The sequence below is a fragment of the Channa argus genome, chromosome 23 (genome assembly GCF_033026475.1).
Source record: "Channa argus isolate prfri chromosome 23, Channa argus male v1.0, whole genome shotgun sequence".
Taxonomy (NCBI): domain Eukaryota; kingdom Metazoa; phylum Chordata; class Actinopteri; order Anabantiformes; family Channidae; genus Channa; species Channa argus.
The window spans coordinates 7,321,284-7,344,741 of record NC_090219.1 but is presented as its reverse complement, the minus strand read 5'-3'; the positions used below and the strand labels follow the sequence as shown (position 1 = coordinate 7,344,741).

The window sequence follows — 23,458 nt, the reverse complement described above, 5'->3', positions numbered from 1 at the left end:
GCAGCTAATGCCCCTTGCTGTGAGCGGATGGGCTCCCCTGTCTGCCCTTTTAAAGCTAGACTGAATAGGACACTACTATATGTGCTTTGACTCTGTATTAGAAACCTCTGCAGCAGAGGTTTGTAACACCAATTAGCCTGGGATTAAAATCTGTAACGTCCTGGGATTTATTGTCTGACAATGGGGTATAGAAATTTAAACTGTCCCAGGTTTGGTAATTAATATGTACGTTAAGGCTGCAGTATGGTTCTTCTTATTGAATTTTTTTAAACACAGCACTTGCTGTTGCAGGTTCAGTGGTCACCATTTTTATTAGATCTAAATAATTCAGTAGGAAACACAATAAGAAGGTGGTTTTAAAATAGATAGTGAACCTAGCCCTTTTGGAATTATTTTTATTATCATTCTACTTGGTTACTCTATTCGACTTTAAGAGTCCATGGATCTACAGCGACACACTCTGAAACATACATGGTGTTGGCTGAAAGCTCATCAAGGCGTGGGCAGTAATCCAACCATCCATGGTATGCCAAACAATGCGCAAATCTCTTCAAGGCTCCAAGTCCTTTTTGTCTAGGATACAGTAATCCCTTGGTCTCAGTGCCGCAGTGTGAGCATGCATTTGAATATATTAAAAGTCCACAGAGAGGGTGATAAGCTGAATTTGTGCTTCTAAGCCAGACCGCTATTAAGTTTCCTGTGAAACTTCTACCCAAGGTTGTTCAAAGAGTTTCACTGCAGAGCTCGTGGAGATCTGAAAATGGCTTTTCCATGGTGTGGTGGTGTCTTTGGCATGCTTATTAAAGGCTGTCACTTTCATCTTCAAAACAAACACATGTATATATCTGTGAGTCCAATTTTATGTCAGGTTGTATAAGCCTTTGAAAAGGTGCGAGTCTCTGTGAATGGGTCTGTATATGAATATAGAAGGAGTCTGTAAACATGTTAGGAGTTTCAATACTACTTAGTCTGCTAGATACAAGAATAGCATAGATAACACGGTGAACATAGACCAGATAAAAATTTTCTTTTTTTCTCTAAATTGTCAATAACTAATTAGTCCGAATAATTAAACACTGAATTAAGCCTGCAAAGGCCAAAAACTTGTAAAGACCTGAACATGTGCATGTTTGAGCATGTAAAATATGAATAGCATGGTAGTAATACAGTGAATGTATCATGCATTTGGGAGTACATTAAGCACGTTACTACCTTCCAGAAGTTGTCGACCTTGCCGTAGACTAGTGATTGGTTCTGCCTCTTAATGTCATCGATGTGCTTGATGTCACTGGCATTGAGGTGCTGCTCCACCACGAACCCAAGGAAACTGTTGTCTGGTGTGTGAGCTGTAACCAAAAAAATAAAGAAGTTGAAAAAATTATAGATTACAAGCCGTTACAAGCTGTCAAAGGCCTCTAATATGATGCATTTTAATGTGATTCACAGAAAGAACAGGAAAAGATAAGTTAACTTCAGGCATAGGTGTACCTTAATTTATGCATCGCTAAAGAAAAAATAAACATGCCTGAAATTATTCTTAGACATCTGCCTTTCAGAGCCAACACAACTCTTACAAGGCGCTTTTAAAATCAGCATTTAGCACAGATCATAACTCCATAGTAATAAATACTCAATCAGCACTTTGGTTTTTTGTTTCCTCCTTTCTTTAATGCCCAGTGATGAGTGGTTACTATGGGAACCACGAGATGAGCAGGTCAAGTATGAAGCCCTAAGTTGGCAGCACTATACCTCAACACCATCTGCCTTGTAAAACAAGTGTGAAATCAAGGTTTTAAAGTGTGCACAGACAGACATTCAGACAGAAACAAATAGGCTTAATAATCTAATTAAAGATAAAAATGTGTAGTACAAGCAGTATGAACAGCAGACCTTATCATTGGCCCTTGAAGTGAACGAAGATGCTATAAGGGATAAGTTTTGGTTTGTGCTGGAGCCCCCAGAGAATTGCCGTAGGAACTTGCTTTACTATTTACTACAGAGCCAGTTTAAAGTCATACAGTCTTGGCTCTGAGGGTATAGTAGGTAAAATATAGCAAATTTTGTACATGACTCTGTACATGAAATAAAAAGGGGTTTAATTATTTGGTGAAGAATCTCAACACCACAGCTGCAGATTCAGGTACCTGCCTACATTCAAACAAGTTGGATTTAATTAATCCAAATATCACCTGGAGTAAAAAGGGGCGGCAGTGGCTCAGTTGGTAGAGTGGCCGCCTACCGACCAAATGGTCGGAGGTTTGCGCCCCGCTCTTCCTGACAACATGTTGAAGTGTCCATGGGCAAGGCACTGGACCCTCGACAGCCCATCAGCTTCCCCAGCTGTGCAGTGCTGGTCTGAAGCCCAGTATAAATTGGTTAATTGGCTTTAATGTGTCATTTTCTTCCATTTATCAAAAAGAATAGGCTTGTTTTGTCCAGGCAACTTACATGAGCTGCTCTGTCTAAATATCCCCACATGAGCAGAAAATTCAGCGTAAACGAGCCCAGCACCAGACCATGTAATTATTGAACAAACACACAAAATTGTGCAGTCTCATTTTTCTCGCAATGATGTAAAAAGGGCATGAACAGGGTCTTTTATAACACCTTGTACTTATCAAAAGTTTTATACCATCACAGTGAAGTTTTTTACTCAGTGCTTGTGATTAAATGTTTCATGACTACAAACTGGTAATATTTTATATACCATTTCAGTTAAATGCTGTTCCTTTGCTGTACTGCCCTGCATCACAGACAAACTGTTATTTCACTTTGTGTTTTGTGTGTGTGCAGGAGTACAGGAATGTGGGAGTAGACGTAATAAAGACCTGTATGAGGTGTCAGTGTGGGCCGAAGCTGAATGCAACAACTGTTCTCAAAATATCTGTAATGTTAATGATCTCTGGCCGATTAAACAGTAACATCAATACTAAATACCGGAATAATGGTGCTGTAACCATTAGATTATGGGAAACATACTAGAATTGTTTAAGAATGCATTGGGTTTTTTGGTTTTGTTTTTTCAACACAGAGACAAAGTCTGACTGAAAGCAACCTAATAATGTCCATTAAAAGCAAACACTACACATATTGTTAGGAGTTCTACACACTGGCAATGCAAAGATGATGGTATTGGTTACACTAAAGAGAACTAAGAAGAAAGCTAACAAATCCATTAAAACATACTCTCTTTCTCTGGCATATTTTATCAAATATTCCATGAATGTTTAAGTACAGCATCTCACTTGATTACAAGTACTGTTAATGGGTTGTGTTGCTAATGGCAGAGATGGTCGTGGCCACTCTGAGGAGGCAGTACCAACACTCATGTACCAAACTAACTGTGTAAACCGGACAGGCTGTTAATTAGTGTTCGGCCCTCTTGATGCATTTGGCAACAGATGCCTCCTCTCCCAGTACAGCCTACACTCAAAATGTCACTCAACTTGCCACTGCTTCTTGCATTATTACTTAATAAACAGCCTAGGAGGTTTTATATACCCAAAAGTACTTTGCTCCAAACGTCTTTTAAAATGAGTGAAATGCACACTAAATGAATTAGACCTGTTAGGACTTGTGATCTACAAAAGGTTAATAACATTATATTTTCAAGACCTGATAACAAATTACTTGTGGTGGGAAACAGCATCAACTAAACTAAGACTGCAGCCCATTCAGACACAAATTGTGCACTACAAAAACACTCTCTGTTATCCCAACTCTGAAATAGATTAATGAGGTCAATTTGGCCTTGTCTTGTCTTATTGGCCAAAGGCCACACGCTTCCAATTCCTCCAACCAATGATTTATGGAACTCTGCCTAATCTTAACAAATAGACCAATCCAAATCTAGGATAAATTACCTGCAGGCACCGGATTTGATCACTGTTGCATCTATAATCAATAGGTGAGATTAAAAACCAAGAAAAACAAACACTACATTTCACATTTATGTGACACTATAATCTGTGGCTACCTCACCTTAATATATTTACTAATCAATGTTCTTTATTTCCTTGACCATGTTTGACCGTGTAAATGTGGGTCAGAAATATGCTTCCAACTATATTTAGGAGTTACCTTTGCATATCCTGATACCAACATTAAACTACCATTAGGCAGTAACCTCAACCTATTGTACCACCAAGCTGACAGAAAGAAAACTGCTCAGTAATACACACTGCACAAATATTTAAGCATAAGCTGATAAATAATAATGATAAACCTCTCAATGTCCTGAGGTTTTAATGTCATATGCTTTATATTTTTCACGGTCCAAATACTGTTTAGTCTCAAGACAAGGACAATGCAGAAAAAGAGGGGGGAAAGTCAGTCTCATCTCTCCTGCCTGAAAGTCATGCCTTTCCGTGGTTTTAACACTTAGCCACACCACTATGCACTTGTTTCACCAAAGATATCATCTAACCTAGCGACACTAAGAACCAGTGTTTTATGAAAAAAAGAAACAGCCTATTCAACAGACAAAGAGCCTATTCAAGTGCAGTGGTATTCTGGAAAGCTCTAGGCTTCACCCCACAAGCGGGGACTGAGGAGGTAACATTTCACTCTCTCTCAGCCATGGGGAAAAGGTTAATACCCCTGGGGGCTGGCTCCCTTTCCCTCCTCACCAAATGTTCTCCGCTGCCGGATCACCACCTCTCATCTACCTCAGCAAAACATACAGAGCAATAAAACCCCCACGTCCCACATTCATAATCAAGGCAAAATGCTGACTCTCTGACCTCTTACTTTCTTTTAATCTGCTTTATGATATTCCATTAGCCACCGGAAAATGAAGTGCTTCATTTTCAGAGTATCTTTTATACCCTGCTTTCAACCAAAACATCTCATACACCGGAGAAAATCTAACTGGAACTACAGATAAAGGAGACTGCTAGTAGTGTACTAAACATGTAAGCATATTTATACAGCAAGTAGCTATATTTGACAGCTTGATCTTGTTTAAACAACAGAGTGGGGAACTTGCTGAGATGATGAAATTTATGAGTGTCATGTGGAGAAGGCAGCCAGTTTGTATTCCTGACTGTCCAGCAAAACACGACTAAGGATGTCTGCATTTTGGAAGGATCAGAGATGTTGCAATGTTAGCCTGTTGACTTCTACAGCATAAAATGTTAGTGTATTCATTTGTGGCAAAGTGTTTTAGAAATCAAACCAGACAGACAATAACTGCACAAAATTGTCCCTTATTTTAAGTCCCCAAGAAAAGCACTTATAGAACCACTATGGTAACAGTATATGATATGTGAGTTAATGTCCTGCTGACTTACGGAACATGGTGTTGAACTGCTGCGGGTTGAGGTTCCACTTTCCCCAAGGGGTCTTGTGGCCCTTGGACTGGGCATAATGGGCGTGGTTGAATTCTGGTTCGGTCCCAAATGAATCCAGCACCCTTAACATGCACCTATATAACATAAGAGAAGACTGTTAACGGTCAAACTCACATCATGCTGTTTATGTAATCCAAGGTAAACTCATTATGGCCCCAAGTATGTTGTTTACCCTGAAAAACAGAAAACAAAGACATGAAGTAAAGATTCTGCCTGAGGTGCAGGGACGGACATAGCTGCAGCAGCAGAGACTGCAACACAGCTCATGGAAGAATGTGAATTAGGTGTACTACTAACCAACAAGTCTTTGCATCCTAATCTGCACTGCTTTTCAATGCCTGACTCTCCCTTTTGAACTAACAATCTAAATCTCATTATATTGCAAATATAAATAACACAACATTATGACCCTATAATATTAAAGCTGAATCATAATATTTTGTTACTCAACTTTTATTCAGTACCAAAATCATCTATGGGCACACTTCAAATGTTTACTACTAACAGCTTATTCAACATATGTTTCACTGACCCATGGAATAGAAAACTACAAAAAACAATCAGGTCATATAGATATTTATTCGCATTTGGCATTTTTACAGTATTTCAAGTTAAGATTTACCTAATAGTCATGAAACTATGAAAACAAAATCTCCATTCTCTGACAGTAACAGTAACTGAGAAACTGTGAATGTCTGTCTTGTGGAGAAACTGAAAGCTGTCGGACTTAAAGGTCAAAACACTGCATTAATTAGATCACTTCCACTACAGGGGGATGCTATACTGTGTATGCAGAGAAACACTTACTCATGACCTTTACTCCATGCGCTACATTCAATAACTTGCTCATTGTTACTCATTTCTGTTTGAATGATGCGTGGTTTGTCCAAATTTGTAGATTAGAAAAGCAAAGAAAAGCTATTATACTTTTGTTGCCACAAATGACTAAATAAATTTCCATGTTATTAATCAAACTTTTTTCCCACTGATCTCCATGGTAACTCTTCTTTATTTCAAAATGAAGTCTGTTTTTTGCCACTTCCAGTCCAAGAAATCTAGGTGGCTCCCGCTTTGGGTCAAGGTAAAATAGTATGACTCATTAGTGATAAGAAGAAGCCAGATATAAACAGCAATGGATGCCAAGCATATGCATACTCCCACAATAACACACACGGACATCTGCACCTTAAAACTCTTCACTGTTTCACTGATAGTCTTTCTGCCCAGGCAGATGCTGTGCAGCTGTCTGTGTAAACTATGAAATGCCCTGGGAGAGCAGAGAGCTTGGAAACACATTCACCAGGAGGAAACTTTAGACTGAAAGCAGAACAACAACATGCCCACATGCCATCTCCAGTAGCTCTGGAGAAAAACAACCCTTATTTGTCCCAGAAGATGTATCCTCAACAAATGGTGCATGATGTGAATATGGCTGCAATGAGGCTGGTGAGTTGACAGTTATAATGTAGCAGAAGGTGAGGCTGGCACACAACAAATTTACGCTGTGACACTGCAGAGCAGAGCAATCAAGACGAGCTGAGGGGGATGTTGTGTATAAAGTATCAGTGCTTTTCACTATAATATAATATGCCTGAACTGATACCAAACAGCAAACGTATAACACGGGCTACTGTAAATGAATTTCTGTCATGATTACCTCAGTGTGAAATCATTAATATACAAAGTGGTCCCACATGGGTCATTAGAAATCATCAGATGTGAGTTTGTGTTGTGTATGTCTGTACCTAAGGGGGTGTTACATGTGTTAAGGCTCAAGGGTGTGCGGAAAACTGTTACTGATATATGATATATGATTTAATGGTCTGTCTAAATGTTTGTGTGCTGTACAAATGGCAAATAAAACTTTGAGCTTGAACTTTATTAACAATGTGTTTTACTTTTTACAAGCAAACACCTAAATGAGTGTTTTTTGTGTCTTTGTTTTGTTTGTCCTTTTTGTGAAATTAAAACAAATGGCTTTGACTTCAGTCAATGCAAATAACAAAATTAATAAAAAAATGAAATAATAATTTCTGCAATTTGGAGGAGTCAGAGATGTCTGCCCAAAATAACTTGGTCAAACTCATCTGCTCACTGTGGATAAATGGAGTAGTGTGGATGAATCACACACCTACATACAAACTTACAAGCTGCAAATACAGACAGTGTTGTGTCAAAACAAAGTTCCTGGCAAAAGAATAAAAAAAAGCGAGTCAGAGGACAAACGGGCACAATGATGAAATTATAGTGGAATATCAATATACCTTGAAACAAACTTCTCATTTGTCAAGTTTCATTTCCGCATTATTGCCAGCAATACCAAAGGCTAAACCAGTACACAATGACGACACAATGACAATGATTTTTGCATCTGTGCCGATGTAGATAACAGACCACTGTTCATATATGTTACTGAATAAAAGGAATTGATGTAAATGAAAAATAGAAAAACAATGGCTTTAGTTTCTACCTGTGTATAACCATTTTCTCCAGGGTGGTATAAAATACAGTGATACAATACTGAAAGGCAGCCTGGAGACTGGAGTAATAACAAAACAAATTAATCACAGATGAACCTGTCAAATTTCGCTTCTTTGTCCTTAAAGACAAAATGAACTTTTAATGACTGAATTTTGCAAGACATTTGGGTTTGATTTGTTTTATGCAATAAAATCTCAAATGTTCTATCCATAGGGTATCTCACTGCATTCCTGTATGACAAATAACAACATGAAATGATTGAGATAGTTTCACAAAGGGGTCCTCAGGCTACAAAGGTAAAAAATGTAATTCACTTTTAAGAGGAGACATCAAACGTTAGGTGTCTTTTACTTTGCTAAGTACATAATAAAGAAGAACATTTCCAACCTCCAAACTAGGACTTCTTTCACAAAGCTCGTAGAAAGTGTATTGTGACGTATTCAATTATGGTATGAGAACCATGCAGAAAAACGCATCTAGACCTCACACTGCGCCTGAGGCTGAAGCAATTTCCTCAGGGCAAAAAGGGAGCGGATACAGTTTAAGGTGTTATGTTGCCAACAAACAAAACCTGGTGACAAGCTGGAGGAACTTGCAGGGTTATTAGTGCCCCTAGACTTTTTGTTCTTCCTACTTTCCTGTCAGTTAGAACTGACAATAGTTTTTTCAAAGCAAAGCAGGAAGCCTCTTCCACAGTCCTCAGCGGAGCAATCGGGGAGAATGTACTCGCTGAGTGAAAACACAAGGAAGAACCAACGCTCCTTCATCCTTTTGGGAAATTGTGGTAATGTATGAGCAGAAAATAGGCTCATTGTCCCACCAGTGCCAGACAAGCCTCAACCCACTGCCCTTTGCCTATGTGAGAGAAGCTGTTAAACCACAGTCAGCAGCTGTAGTACGAGGTTAAAGAACAGTAAAAATTGCTGCCTGACACAATGGTATGAAAAAACTGAGAACCTTAAGCTTCTGCTCAGACAAAAAGTTACAGTGCACAACAATTACCACTTAATGGATCCAGCTGAGCTGTGCAAAAGCAACCAGTAGAAAACTGGTTAAACTGGGAGACCATCCAATGTAGAAGTGTGTGAGGCCTTGTAAATAAACCACACATGCCCAGAACTTTATTTATCCTTGGATAAAGCAAACCAGGAAGGTTTGAACCTTATTTATCCTAAAATAAAGTTCAGAAAATTCTGAAATCAAATCACAGCAGCCAGCAACAGCATATTGTGTTGATTCTGCAACAGCAGTAGGTAGCTTATCACATTGTCTCTATAATGGAATATACACTCTGAAAGTTTTTTTTTTTAATGTACAGCATTTAAGTTTAGAATTATCATTAAATAATACTGTACTTACTAATGTTAATAAGTACATATATTTTTGCTTAATCTGACAGTGATTTACTGTTGTTAAGGGAGCTGAAATGATATGTAAAATTGCACCAGAAAAACAATTTAATCCTACGGATTTTATTTAAAAGACACGCTTATCAGTCTAAAAGTGATTGACAATCCTGACAACATTAACAAACAAGCCCGGTACAGTGATTTCTATTCAAACTTGATAAATACTGATAGCTGCAGCTATCCTAATAATCCTTCCCACCTCCAACTAGTACAGACAGACAAAAATACAAATATCCAAAACAATTTTAACGTTGGCAGAAAATTTAGAGTTCATGTAGGACCTTGTGACTCACTGTAATATGAAGATTCAGTTTTGAGGGCCTTTAAATGTAAAATATGTACTTACTGGTAGTGGACCCAGGAAGGACCAAGTGTCTTCTTGAACTGAGTGAGACCCACAATGTCAATATAGATGAGCTCAACCACCTTATCACCCTGAGTCGGGCAACTGGACTTGTTCCCCATAACCTTGCGCATGATTCTGTGAATAAAAGTTCAATATTAAAGTTTCAGATATCTCGTGATAAGTATGGAACATTATAATGATCAGCCCCTTTACTACATAATCTGAGAGGGTTACTGTTTACTAAAGAACTAAATAAATATTTAGACTCATTGATATATAGTAAATGTTAAAATCAAAAGAGTCAGAACTTAATAGTTTCTTCTTTGTCTTCTGCTGTTATTAAAGTTGATACATATGCAGAAATCAGCTGTCATAACCACACATACATTTAAAGCATAAAGGTAATACATATGTCTGATATACCTACCAATCTACAAAAAGCAGTGGAAAAATAATCGTATGTTATTGGGGCATAAATAAACAATGATCTTTAAACATTAAAAATACATTTGCTGCCTGCCTTGCCTATTCATTCCCTAAAGAGCAAAAGAGAAAAACTCTTTGACCACTTGAAGACCATATATATTGTAGAGAACAGACTGTTAGATAACTAGCTGGTTTTATTCCAGGAGTGAAAGAGCACAGACCAAGTGGAACTGGTAGTGTGAGTCAGCATGTCAGAGTTTGAAAAAAGCTTGACTGATCTTTCTCTACAATGGAAAAACACAAGCAAATTTGTTTACCCTCAGTCGAATGTCTTTAAGCAAATGCTCAAAGGTTGTTAGTTAACCTAGATGAGGAAAAAAACAAGATGCTTGACTAATACAGCACCAATATTTCACCTTAAAGACTCAAGTCAAAAAAATTCTAATTTTTGAACTCACACAAAATCACAAGCTCAAACTCTGTGTTTGATTGTGCACATCGGAACTTTTTTAAACCTAAAATGTCCAATTAACTTTCACTTGAGGTTTATCATAGCACTCAGTGTTGTTGATACTGACTCTTTGAGCTCAGCCAGGGAGGCAGAGATGCGAACTTCATGGCCCAACAGGTACAGCGTGGTTATGAGGTCACTCCACTGCACCAGCTCCCCCAATGGGCCTCCACTGAAGGCATTTTCTGCTATCTTAAAGCCAGACTCCTTGGTTAGAAGGCCCAAGTGCACCAGGATCTAATGGAGGTGGAAAAGTATGAAATAAAAATATTTACAATTGTCTCAACAAGCTTAGCATTTAGCATATGACATTTAATAATGATCTTTGTCTTGTTCTTTTTCAAATACCCCTATTTACACAGTACACACTCAATCCCTCTTCAGACAATATCTCGATATGAATGCTGATATTGATGGGTACAAATATTGTATGATTAAGGCTGGTCGAACTGAAGTTAGCTAAAATAAGTACATTATTTTACATTATACAAAAGGTTATGGTAAATATAAGGCCAGAATATACAATTGAACAATTAAATTAGGACAAAGCTAAAATACATCTGTCAAACCTAGACTACTATACCTTCTAGCACAGATAAATGTACTAGAACAACCAGTTGAAAAGCAGTTGACAGAACATACAAATTGTTGTATTTCAACATATTTAAAATGGGAAGTTCAAAACCATTGTTATTCTAGTGAGGGGGAAGGTAAAAGCAGTTCCACTTATTCACTGTACATGCTGTGAAAAACACTTGCAACTCAAATAAAGTATAAAAAACACACACAAAAGTTATTGAGTAACTGAGTAACAGTGTTCCACAGAATAAGTAGGAAGCAATAGCAGGCTTTGTTTGATGTGACCGGCACATTTTTTTTTCCATTGTTGACAGCCAGTGCCAGGGCACACTAGTCAAGGATTAATATGTGCGGATTAATATCCAAAAGAGATTAGCAGCTGACATAAAGAACTGGTTTAGGAGGCAAATGCTCTTTAATTATAGAATGCAAGGTTCAACCGAGAAACAGAAACCTGGAGGAGGATAGGTAAGATACTACAGATAAACAAGGTTTCTTGTTTCTTGTGTTCTCTGCTTAGCTAAAGGGGATGCTGCTTTGCATTAAAACCAAGGTATCATGGGAATGGGATGTAAATTATTCACAAGGCCTGTGGAAAGTGTGGAGCATATTATTCAGTGCTAGGAGGTGCTACCAGCTTGGGAGACAATAGAATATCCATGTCAGCCCTACCACCACCAGCAGCACCATTTCTTCTTTGAGTAAATGTGGGGTTGTCTAACAGTAGGAAAAAGTTTGTGTGTGGAAAAAAATCTCCAATTCAACAAAAAAGTGAAAACCATACCAAAATGTGTCTACCATTGTGGTAGTGGTATTACCTTTTTCCTCCGACGCTTGGCCAGATTCTGCTTGGCGGCCAGTGAGCGGATGGCACTGACCCATGGCTCAGCCATGCGTTTGATCCTCAGCATCATCCAGCGGAACTCCTCTCGTTGTGACATCACCCGGTAAAGCTCCTCAAAACTTGTCCGGATCTCAGCCTGCACACACAGACACCACACAGAGGTGTCAGTGTCCATAATCCCACATGCCAGCACAGAAACATGTTCTGCATGAAGATACGCAGCTAACCTTTCTGCAGACAATGTAACACTGTGTCACTGTAGTTTGCGTTTATTACCCTGTTGCAGTTAAATGATCTTAAAATGCTTGTCTTTATCTCTATGCATGTATTCCCCAGAGTCTTTACAATTTATCTAATTTCATTAAAAATTGTAATACTGGTTTCTGTTATTCCCAATTGCCAAAAACAATTTCTTGAAGGAAGATACAACAGAGCTCCACAAATCAAAAATTGTTGATTTTTACTACCTAAGACTGGTAGATAAACAGATAAATCGGAGGATCGATGATGGCTCAACATTTTTTATGTTACACCATTTGTCACCCTGTGTGTCCTATTGGAAAACATTTTCTTTATAATCACTGTGATCATGCAATTCTGTTGATGGTGATAACTATTATAAACTGTCAGACACCTGCAGAGGGATTTATATATTGAGGGCACAGAGAAATGTGTCTTTGTACTGACAAAATGTGTTTGAGAGCAATCTCTCAAAGAAATCTCAGTATTAAAAAAATACATTATTCACAAAACAAATTGTTACAATACAAAATAAAAGACTGGGGTAAATAGAGAAGAAAAAGCCAAGGTGAAGGAGAGGATATAAGTTGAGAGATAAAGGAAACGGGAAAGGAAAGGGAAAGAAGTTTTTTTTTAAGAAAAGAAAGAGTAAAAGAAATGCCGCCAACAAGTGTTCAGCATGTGTTGGGACTGGGATGTACAACACATTTGAAGAAATAGGACATATTTGGGTAAAAGTTAGCTAAGTGTCTAATAAATGAAAACTCATGGAAAACAAATCATGTTGTGAAACATGCTGTACTAACCACATCCTAAGTAGTTACTAACCTAAATAATTGCTGCAATACATAATATGGAAATGAAACAGAAACTTCTGCTGACCACATTTGCGGAATTTGTCAACTCAAACTATACTATAGGACCATGCACAGCATTTAAAAGAGTACCAAGTACTAATACTTTGTATTCATGTAATTAAGATCTTAAAATTCATGGGTGGACAAGGAGGACATCCCGAAGAGAATGACGTGTAACGATGGCTTAGACTGAGCCAGTGAAAAATAGAGTGAGGAGAGAAGAAATCACAGTGCCATTACCAACTGCTAAGGTGGCTGAAACAAGGCTGTTGCAGGGCATTAGCATCCCTCATCACGACAGGAAATCACTTCCGCAGACTGAGCCTATTAAAATATGTGCCCGAATTAAAATCTCCAAAGGCTGTCAAATGGCAACTCCCTACTACCGTGGGGGCTCAGTGGTGGTGATGCATTCGGGAAGGTATTTAATATTCATTTACCCACAGCAGTGGAGGGGGTTGGTTTCATACAGCAGTGACACTATGGACTGTGCAAAATCCTGGCGGGCCGCAGATACTCTCTAAGTGGGATTTGAGTGAGCTGCCGCATTGGCAGCAATAGAAGATCATTATTCTAGATTTATCCCAAGGTCCTATCACCCTGGCTTTGGTCTATGAGAACTGCTTGACTCATACTCCTTGGTTGTTGACACTGTGGTTTAGCTTTACCCTGCTTGTTCATATACTGTCTTGTTTATAAAATTAATCAGCTGCACCGCATTGGAAAGTAACTATACATTTACGGTCATTCTTGTATATTTAACCACTTTTAAACATTTACATTGTCATGTAAGTATTCTCATGTATTGTGTATTTAAATAATATGCCATTAACACATTACACAGGATGGAGTTGGACTTTGACAGAATCAGTTTAAAAATGTTTGAACTCACACACATACAAGCCTCACTGAAATTAATAAATTCACACCACTTGGACCAAAAATGTGACACTTGAAGTGTAATCTGACATAGTGATTGTGCTGGTTAGCTTTTGAGGAAAGCTACATCAGTAGGGTTTTGCTCAGTTTTACTGCTATGTAGCAGCTTAATGACAGCTGTTTCAGGTTCTATCCAAATAAACCTGTTTTTGTATCAACACAAAGTGGAGTGAAGTAATGTGAAAAAAACATCTTTTATCAGCCATCTTGTAACAAGGAGCATCTAGTGATAGAAGCTCTCGACAGGCTCAAGTACATTAGTTGTCCATTGTGTTTTTAGTTTACAGTGAACAGGAGTTATTGTTTCTCTCACCTGTCCCCTCTTGTCTGTTTCTTCATTTAGGATCTTTGTCCTCCAGGGCAGACGAGGACACCAGTTCTCTACCTGTTAAACAAAACAAACATTTTACCAACCCTGAACTACAATAGCACAACCCAAAACATAGGACATAATAAACAAAAAGTATGTCAGCTAATGTACATTTAGTAACTGAGGTTCTAAATAAAGACAAGTTCTTTTTCCTTACAAATGCTTAAGCTTGTTAACACTTTAGTGAGAAAAAAGTAATTTCTTCTCATTCTGATCCTATAATAACTTTAAGGTGTTCCTAACTGTTTCTCAAACCCTTAAACTTAAAGAGCCCAATTCTTGAGATATCTTTGTATTCTACTATTTAAAAATTATAAAAAGAATCAGATTTTACTTTAAGATTCTTACTGAAAGGCTGCCATAGTTTTCTTATGTTAAAAAAAAAAAAAAATTCAGAAGTTATTTAGCTTAGTCATGTTCTGTTGAAGATTAAAATACATATCTATTAGAAAGCATGTGATGATTCTGTAATTTATATTTAGATACACCTGTGGAAACTCTGGGCAATATAGTAATCACACCTGCAACCAGTTAAAATGGAGAAAGGTTGACACAACCTTTGTGTTGTGTGTCACACTGAGAATAGAGATAAAAAAGAACTGTAAAGAAGTGTCTGTGGATTTGAGAAAACAAAATTGTGGAAAAGTCCATCTCCAGAGATCTTAATCTTCCTGGGTCCACTGTGCGCAATATCATCGAGAGGTTTACAGCACATGGCACTGTAGCCAACCTTCCTGGACATAGACGGAAGAGCAAAATCATTGAAATATCACAACGTAGGATTGTTCGAATGGTGGATAAAGAACCCCAGTTAACTTCCAAACAAATTCCAGCTGATCTGCAGACACAAGGTACAAAAGTGTCAGCTTGCACTATCCGTCGCCATTTGAATGAAAAAGGGATGCTATGTTAGGAGACCCAGGAGGACGCCACTGCTGACACAAAGGCGTTGTAGGGGCGCAACGTAGTGGCCAGTGTCAGAAAGTTGCGTCTTCGCCAAAGGTCATGGGTCTTCCAGCACGAGGCGATTGATTTCAGTTATTTTTTCCGAAGGGGTGCTACCAAATATTAAGTTAAGGGTGCCAATAATTTTTTCCAATGCATTTTTTGGGTTCTGTGTTAAATTGTATCAGATTTGACTTTTCTTCTCTGTTTTTTGTGTTGTTCCAGTGCAAGCAAACAAAAAATAACCGAGTACCAAACCTGACCTTCTTCCACAGACATCCATCATGATGAGTTGGCCTCTCTGGTTTGCCCCTTTGCAAGGTTAATACAATATAAATTATACACGGCAAAGAGCCTGGGATTGAGCTTAAGTGTATAAGCCACAATGGATGGATAGGCCCACCGCAGAGTACACAGAAACATCTGTTTTGAACTCTTTACTATTCTTTAAATTACTGTTTCTGGCTTCTATAAACAGAGCTTCTCTTAATGTACTGCACTTTTGCTCATCTTACTTCTATTTCCATACAGGCTTTTTGTGTTGAATCAGTCTTGTCAAAACAAAAAAAACAAGGAACTAAAAAAATGTAATTAAAAAAAATCTTGATATTCACTTGAATCACCACTTAATGAAACAACCTAATAAATTGGATGTGATTAAAGGAGATGAGGGAGAACGAGAAACAGAACAGTAATCATTGCTATATTTCCCATCTTCAGCTGTACAGTGCAGGTTCAAGCCTGGTAGAAATTGGGGAGGGCTGTGTCAGGAAGGGCATCCGGTGTAAAAACTGTGCTAAATAAACATGCGGACAATGATCTGCGGTGGCGGGACTCACGGGATGAGCCAAAAGGACAAAAATAAATAAATAAATAAATAATTTTTATGACAGATCTTTAAAATGATAAATCACAGTTCTGTCTTGTGGTAAGTGGAGCTGTTTTCAAGATCAGAGAATATGAATGTTTAAAGAGTGTAAAACTTTGCTAAATCTAGCATTTTAAAAGCATATGCTTCATATTTAGGTGGTGATGGAAAACATGTAATAAAACATCAATTATGAAATTAAATTTCAGTTGAGTTTCCGGGAAGGATGAAAGCCATTACAGAGAAGCTAAAAAGCAAATTGATCAATTCCTCTAATCAGATTTTATTACATTGAACCACAAAAATAATCTCATCACTAGGAAAGAATATGTAGCAACATTATGGCAAAAACAAAGTATCCCGTGATCCAACTTCTATATGGTTTTGCTCATCAAAAATCCACAAAATGCTGTGGCTGTTTTTGGTATGAAGCTCTCTCACACATTAACTTGTAGCTTAAAAATTCTTATTCTTCTTGCACCGCTCAGTACTTATTTTCCACCCATGCAATCACCTCCTCTTTTTCCCAAAAACTTTAATTTGCTACCATTAAACACAAAATCCTCTCTACCCCTTCCATGTTCTTGTTTTTACCATTTATTGATTTTAGGAAACAGGAAAGTTGGCAGGCTAGTGCACGTACATAATTTTTTTCTCGTCTGTAACACTCTTACACTAACTGTAAACCTCCCTGAATACAAGTTACATTACAAGCTAAATAAGGACAATAGTAAAAGCAAATACCCCTATTACACTTGAACTAACATGGGATTCTATCGTTCATTTCTATAAATATTCATTGAAGCACTAAACCCACCCCAAAGGAAAATATTTTCCTCAACAATTGCAATAATTCTTCCATTTGAGCATCACTATAATGCCCAGCTACTTTAAAACTGAAAGCATAGTTTTGTGATCACCTTTACCTTCAATAATAGCAAAAGTGTTAGAGACTGAGAGCCAGACATTTCAAATGTAGTGTTTTAAGAGATGGACTTAAATTCCCTTGCTAATTCTAAATATACAAGTGTGCGCACACACACACACACACACACACACACACACACACAGCTCACCTCGCTGAGGTAGATAAAGAAGGAGCAGGTAGATCCATCCACTCCGTAGTTGGAATAGCAGGAGTCTGAGCGCCACATCTCCTTCATCCACTGAAAAGGATAAAAACAAAAGCCCACATGCTTACACACCCATATTTAAAAATAAATAAATAAATCAGCTCATTGTGAGCTGATTTATATCATTTGGAGGTTTTTATGATTCTAAGGTTCATTGAACACAAGACACACACATAGAAAATCCATAGATCGAAGCTTTCACTGTATTTATGGAAATACTCCAGGTAGTTTTTGAGGCTCAGAGGTTAGAGAAGCGAGATAGAGACTTAAAAGTCTTGGGATTCAATTCCTGAAATTAAATGGACAATATGGGATCTAAGAATGAAAAAGACAATTTCCCTTTCATCAAACACATGTGCAGGTTATCCGTTGGAACTGCTCTGAATAAGTGGCTAGGACACAAGAATTTATATTCTGAATATTTTTATAGAAAATTAACTAGTAAAAAAAAAAAATACAGGACTGAAGGGTTTGGACCATGACAGAAAAAACATTTTATTGGCCGATGTGGGTCATATAAGAAAAAGGATACATGCAAAAAGAGGAGATCTACACCAGTCTCACAGCTATCCAGCAGTTCACAAGCTTGGCTACATCACGCATTATGTCTTACAGTAAGCAAAGGGAGCAGCACACTGAGTAATATAAAATCATGTTGTTGTTGTTTTTTTTTTTTTATTAAATTAACCTAAGATTCCTATAAAGTGACAAAAAGAATTTGTCAGATGATCCAAACTGAGTTCTGAAAGTGAAACTGTCAGCTTATTGAATTTTGATACCTTCTAAAAAGGTGTGATCAAATAATAAATAAAAACAGACTCATATACAGTCTGCATGTGTGTGTGTGTTTGTGTGTGCGTGTATGTGCACAAGCTTTGGCATCGCCTGGAGCCCAGTTGGAAATACTGACAGTATCTGTGGAGAATTGAAGCTGGCTGACCAGATGGTGTTTATGATACGGCCCCGTCAGTTCCAGGGAGACCCCACACAGAAAGAGACAGATCAAACTATGTGTTCATCTGCATCTGTTATTTGTGACTAGGAACCTTTGTGTGTGTATGTGTGCATGGACAGGGGGCTCTGGTTGTGTGGTTGTATAAGGTTGAGTACGTATTTGGAGCTGGTACTTTAAACAATAACAATCACTGCAGTTACATTTTAGATATTTAGGTGTGACATAGTTAAATACCTAACGCAACACCTAACAGTATGGGACAAACTGCAACAGAAAACAAAGTAGTTTAATAACAAAAGACTAGGAAGAAAAACATTGCTTTTGAATTCAGCATTTTAGCTCTTAGAAAATTCATGTGTAATCTTTTAAAATGTACCAGATTTTGCTTTAAGCTTTGAAGGTACTTTTGACAGTGGGTCTGTGCTTAACAATGTTTTTGTTTTCAACTACTTCTAGCCATAGACTAAACGCTCTATGTTGAACCAGAGATTTGAGAGAGATGATTTAATTCGGGAACTGCCCACTACAGCTTTAACTGAAATTGTTACCACCAATCACTTTCTTAAACTTATTCTTAACACCTTCAGTCCTGCAAAATGGTCTCTCAGTTTCACACTTTAACAGGAGCCTCCAGACTTTTGCTTTCTGCCTGGCTCAACATAAAAACTGTGGCATAGTTTCCTTGAAAACTCCTCAATTACTTATCAACAATACATATTACTTATATGAGTAGAAGCTACATTTCTAATGTTCAAACACTGAGGTGGTAATGAACCGAATCTTTGTTTATATGTGTGTGTTTTTTTTGGGCTGCATTTTCCAGAAGTCAATCGTGGGTGTGTGTGTGTGGGGGTATGATGTAATAATTCCCTGTAAATTTCTTGCTTTTGTTATTTGATATTCTGTAGGCGGTGCTGTTGTCTTGCTGAGGCTACCTACCTAAAATAGTTCCTCTTTGGCTTAATTCAAAATAATCTATTCACAATGATAAAAACTGTGAGGCAGATACAGGTAGTGAGATGGGGAGGTAATCATTATGTGTGATTCACCTTGAGCTTGCCCTCGCAATGAGGAAAACCATCCAGAGGTGGCAGCTCACACTTTTCCTGGGCTCCATTTAGAAGGTCTGCAGGAAGACAGAAAGGGACAAGAAGAGAAAATCAGTAAGGTCAATCAGCTCCAAAACTGTTTATCGTCTGTAGCTTTAACATGATGTGTGATCCTCATACTAGAGGGGAGTCAGATGCAAGTTTTAAGACTTGAGGAGTAATAAAAGACATGGCACTGTGTAGTACACAATACATTTCCTTTTGGAGCCCTGTAATTTTTTCAGAAGGGAAGAAAAATAATGTCTGTATGAAGAGGGTGCAACTTGGTTTAATTTATTTTGTGTTTGGTTAATAAAAGTCAGTCCTGTTGGAGTTGGAAGGGTTAAAGTTAGAGCTAGAAACAAGTTTTAGCCAATAGTGTGACATAAGCACCTCAATGTGCTGGTTGCTGATTTACTTAATTATTAAAACACGAGTTTCTTTGCCGGCACCATGAACAGAGACACCAGTTGCTCTTTTGTCATGCTGCTGTGTCACCAGTAACCATAGGTGTCATTAGCACATAGGAAGTAGCTTGACTGTAGACTCACAGACTTGTTTTACAGCTTGTTGTACAACACTATCACTTTAAACCAGTGGCTTTACATCTACAAGTCTTTGGACTGACAGCTGGAGACAGCTCATTATTATGTGGTTAGGGATGACTGTCAGCTAACTGGATAACCTTTGGCTCAATTATATGAACTCCATAACTGTAGAAACCACAAAGAGCAGAGAGCTGGGCCAGGTTGAGAAAAACATTATTTTCCTCAATTGTTTGCTTAAAAAAAACTTTTGCTATTAAAGTGAGTGATAGTCACTAATTTCTTGCTCTCACTGTTTCAATACCCTAGAAAACCAATATCTCCAGAGAATGAACATTCACGGCTTCCCCTAACATAATCACCTTTTTGATATCACCATCCAGAGATGTTAACGTCATCACCAGTGCCCTTTATAGCCATAATATAAATAATGCATAATAGTGGAGTGTGCAGTGGATAGATAAAAGCTTTGGGGCAAACGCCAGGCTGATGTAATGAGTTTGTGGGTGGTGTTTTAGGTGAAGGGTGAGTCTGTGTTTTTAGATGTTTGTGTATGAAGCTAATCAGTGGCCGCAGCACTCTGTCAGGCTTCTGTCATGGTGGGTGGCAGTGAAGGGTGTACCAGAGGCTCCTACATCATGTTCTCCATTAATTTAGTTCCTTTACACTAACAAGCCCTTGCAGTAAACATGCAATCAACTAGTAAACCTTTTCCCCTCTCCTAGTTTTGTTCTATTCTACCTAGATTACAACCACATTTTCACTGACACACACTGGCTGTGTGTACTCTGCAGTGTGCATCAAAGAAAGAGATGACGTGCCACAAAGTACTACAACTAAAACATTTCCAAAACAAGTTTCTATTGTTTCACTCACTATCAAGGAAAAAGAGGTATAATCGATTCTGTATATAGTGAGCTTAGGTTTTGAGCAGCACATGATTGATATGAAACTGATTGAAAGGGATGGAGGTACAATTGCACAGTGTAAATGCATTGTGAACTACAGCTTTCACCGCAAAGTTGCAATAAGCCAACTAATAACACCAATTTTAAAATCCAGTACACAGAAAAGCCCTATTTTGTATCGTTTCTAAGTGACAAACCCAACAATCCTGGTGATTGTGATGATATGCCCATGTAGTAAAAAAGGAAGAAGTGGGAGGCCAGTGATCTCTAAAGGAGTCTGCTAGTCACAAGGTAAACACAATACACAATAAAGGCTCCTTATTGTTTCCAAGAGGAGAAATAAAGGAGTAACAAATGGGAGGATTAAAGCCTTTTTATTAAGTGAAGAAGAGTAAAGCCAGAACCACCTCTGTGCAGAAATCACGTTACATTCTGTATACAAACGCTTGAAAATACAGTAATTTCAAGCATTACTTAGGACCAGGCTAAAGTAGAGGCTTTCAAACCATGCCTCCCCAACAGGAAGGAAGAGGCAACCACGAGAGGAATATGTGCATAATCTCAATACTAGGGGAAGGACTGCTATGAGGACATTTCTACTAGCTAATACTAGGTGACATACTTGGTGCGAGTTTTCCAAAATGTAAACAAATATACAGTAAGCATCTTTGTGTATCCTGTTTTTCTCTAAATCACACCATAGTGATTCTGTTTACTGAAAGTACTGCCTAAGGAAACCTCACTTGTGATTTGTTGTTTGCTGAAGTTGTGCAGCATACAAGATCCACAAGCACAGAGTGAGTAGCTGTTCTCATCCTTCAGATGCCCAGTCACCTAGTCAAACTGCCAACCAGCCAACCAACCAACCAACCGGGCAGCCCATCTTTCAATGTCATTCAGCCAGTCAGCCAACGAGAGCCAAAGCCACCAGGCAAACCTTCTCCTAGCTTTAATCAAGCAGATGAAGCTGCTGCCAAAGAGCAGCTAAATATAGCTCCCTTCTTAATCAAACACAGGAGAAGTGGTGCTGTTTCAAAAGCAGTCTTTTTCTTGTCATTCACAACCAATGTAGCTAAATAATTAAGTTTACACAAAATTACTTGTCTTGTATAAATCTGTATTATAGTAACTGCTTCTAATCAAAGCTAAGCAAAATATGACTAAAGTAGCTACACACTAGTAAAACACCAAATATTATTAGTGGAACCTTTGAAGAAAAAAAAAAAGAGAAATCACATGCAGATATAAGCACACTAAGGCAGCGGTTCATGTGCTGTGCTTTCTCACATGAAACAAAAAGGTGTGACTGACACACTGAGGCGACATATCAGTCAACAAACCAAACTTCCGCCTAGCAAACACAGGAAACAAAGAAACCAAAGTGAAGAAAGTGCACAGCACATCAAGCTAAAATGACAAACCCTATTAAAATAGGCATTTTAAGAGCAAAAAAAAAACGTTTGATAAACTCAAACTAGGTGACATTAAATAAATAGAACATTTGCTGGACAAGAATTTTACAACACTGCTAATCAAGATGAAGCATTTAATGTGCAGATCATTCAAACTTGGACAAGATGTTTAACTGCCTCACATACAGTAAAACTAAGATCACCATTAGTCAATACAGACAGAGTGTTGGCCATCTGCCTTAAAATAGCATTGTTTTTAATGCCATTTATCTGATATTACACACTGGATTATTTTATGTTAGTTCTCCCTAAGTGTGTGTTTGTCCAAGTGAGTGAGATAATATGACATTTGAAAGGTCCAGAATTGCAATTGAGGACATCTGGTTTATGTTACATGTGGTTTCTCTTATTCTTCTTGTGTGGTTCACTCTCTTGCTTTTCCCTCCATCTCTCTCTCTCTGGCTCTAACTGGTTTCATTCTTAGGCACACTAAACTAAAATATTCAAAATTTGTCAAGGGTTGGGTTCGCACCACTGTTCGGTCAGTAAACATTCAATTCAACTCAACTTTATTTATATAGCGCCAATTCACAACAAAGTAATCTCAAGGCACTTTACATAATAAAGTCAGACTATACAGATACATAAAGAAAACCCAACAAATCCGCCTTGAGCAAGCCTATAGGTAACAGTGGAGAGGAAGAAACCTCCAGCAGAACCGGACTCAGGGTGGATGGCCATCTGCCTTGACCAGATGGGGTGAGTGGAAAGTGGAAAGTGGAAAGAAGAGCAACAAGAAGCAACAAGAAAACACTGGGCAGGTTGATAGGACCAGTAGCTGCACACTGGAAACACGTAGCTTTAAAGCCGGGGACACCTGCAGAAAGGGAAACTACAGAAGAGAAAGACACAAAGTTAATGTCATGCACTGGTGACATAAATGTGGGGTGAGAGGAGAGGACCGAGGGAAGAGAGAAGGAAAGTAGCTAAGTGTATCGGGGGGGTTGTCCCCTAGCAGTCTAAGCCCATAGCAGCATGACTATAACTAACTACAAGCTTTATCAAAGAGGAAAGTTTTAAGCCTGGACTTAAAAGTAGAGAGCAATAGGGAATTACATTAGTCCAATCTAGTGTCATCAGCATAGCAATTGAAATTTATGGAGTGTTTTCTAATAATGTTGCCTAAAGGAGACATATATAAATTTAAAAGTATTGGTCCTAACACAGAGCCTTTTGGAACAAATAGCTAAC

The 23,458-nt window shown here is 38.1% G+C and overlaps 1 protein-coding gene across 5 annotated transcripts in view; it reads right to left on the bottom strand.

Moving 5' to 3' along the window:
- The window catches only part of mgat5 (alpha-1,6-mannosylglycoprotein 6-beta-N-acetylglucosaminyltransferase), a 69,900-nt gene that overhangs the window by 18,287 nt on the left and 28,155 nt on the right, over positions 1 to 23,458 (bottom strand). For 4 of the 5 annotated variants that reach the window (XM_067493029.1, XM_067493030.1, XM_067493032.1 and 1 more), the window contains exons 4-11: positions 19,304 to 19,380; positions 17,243 to 17,332; positions 14,297 to 14,368; positions 11,922 to 12,083; positions 10,592 to 10,761; positions 9,588 to 9,722; positions 5,292 to 5,425; positions 1,213 to 1,346 (exon numbers count right to left, since the gene is read on the bottom strand). In XM_067493029.1, the coding sequence (XP_067349130.1) occupies positions 1,213 to 1,346; positions 5,292 to 5,425; positions 9,588 to 9,722; positions 10,592 to 10,761; positions 11,922 to 12,083; positions 14,297 to 14,368; positions 17,243 to 17,332; positions 19,304 to 19,380 (974 nt within the window). Of the gene's footprint in view, positions 1 to 1,212; positions 1,347 to 5,291; positions 5,426 to 9,587; positions 9,723 to 10,591; positions 10,762 to 11,921; positions 12,084 to 14,296; positions 14,369 to 17,242; positions 17,333 to 19,303; positions 19,381 to 22,759; positions 23,100 to 23,458 lie in introns of those variants that run through there. The other variant, XM_067493033.1, reaches the window with a different exon arrangement.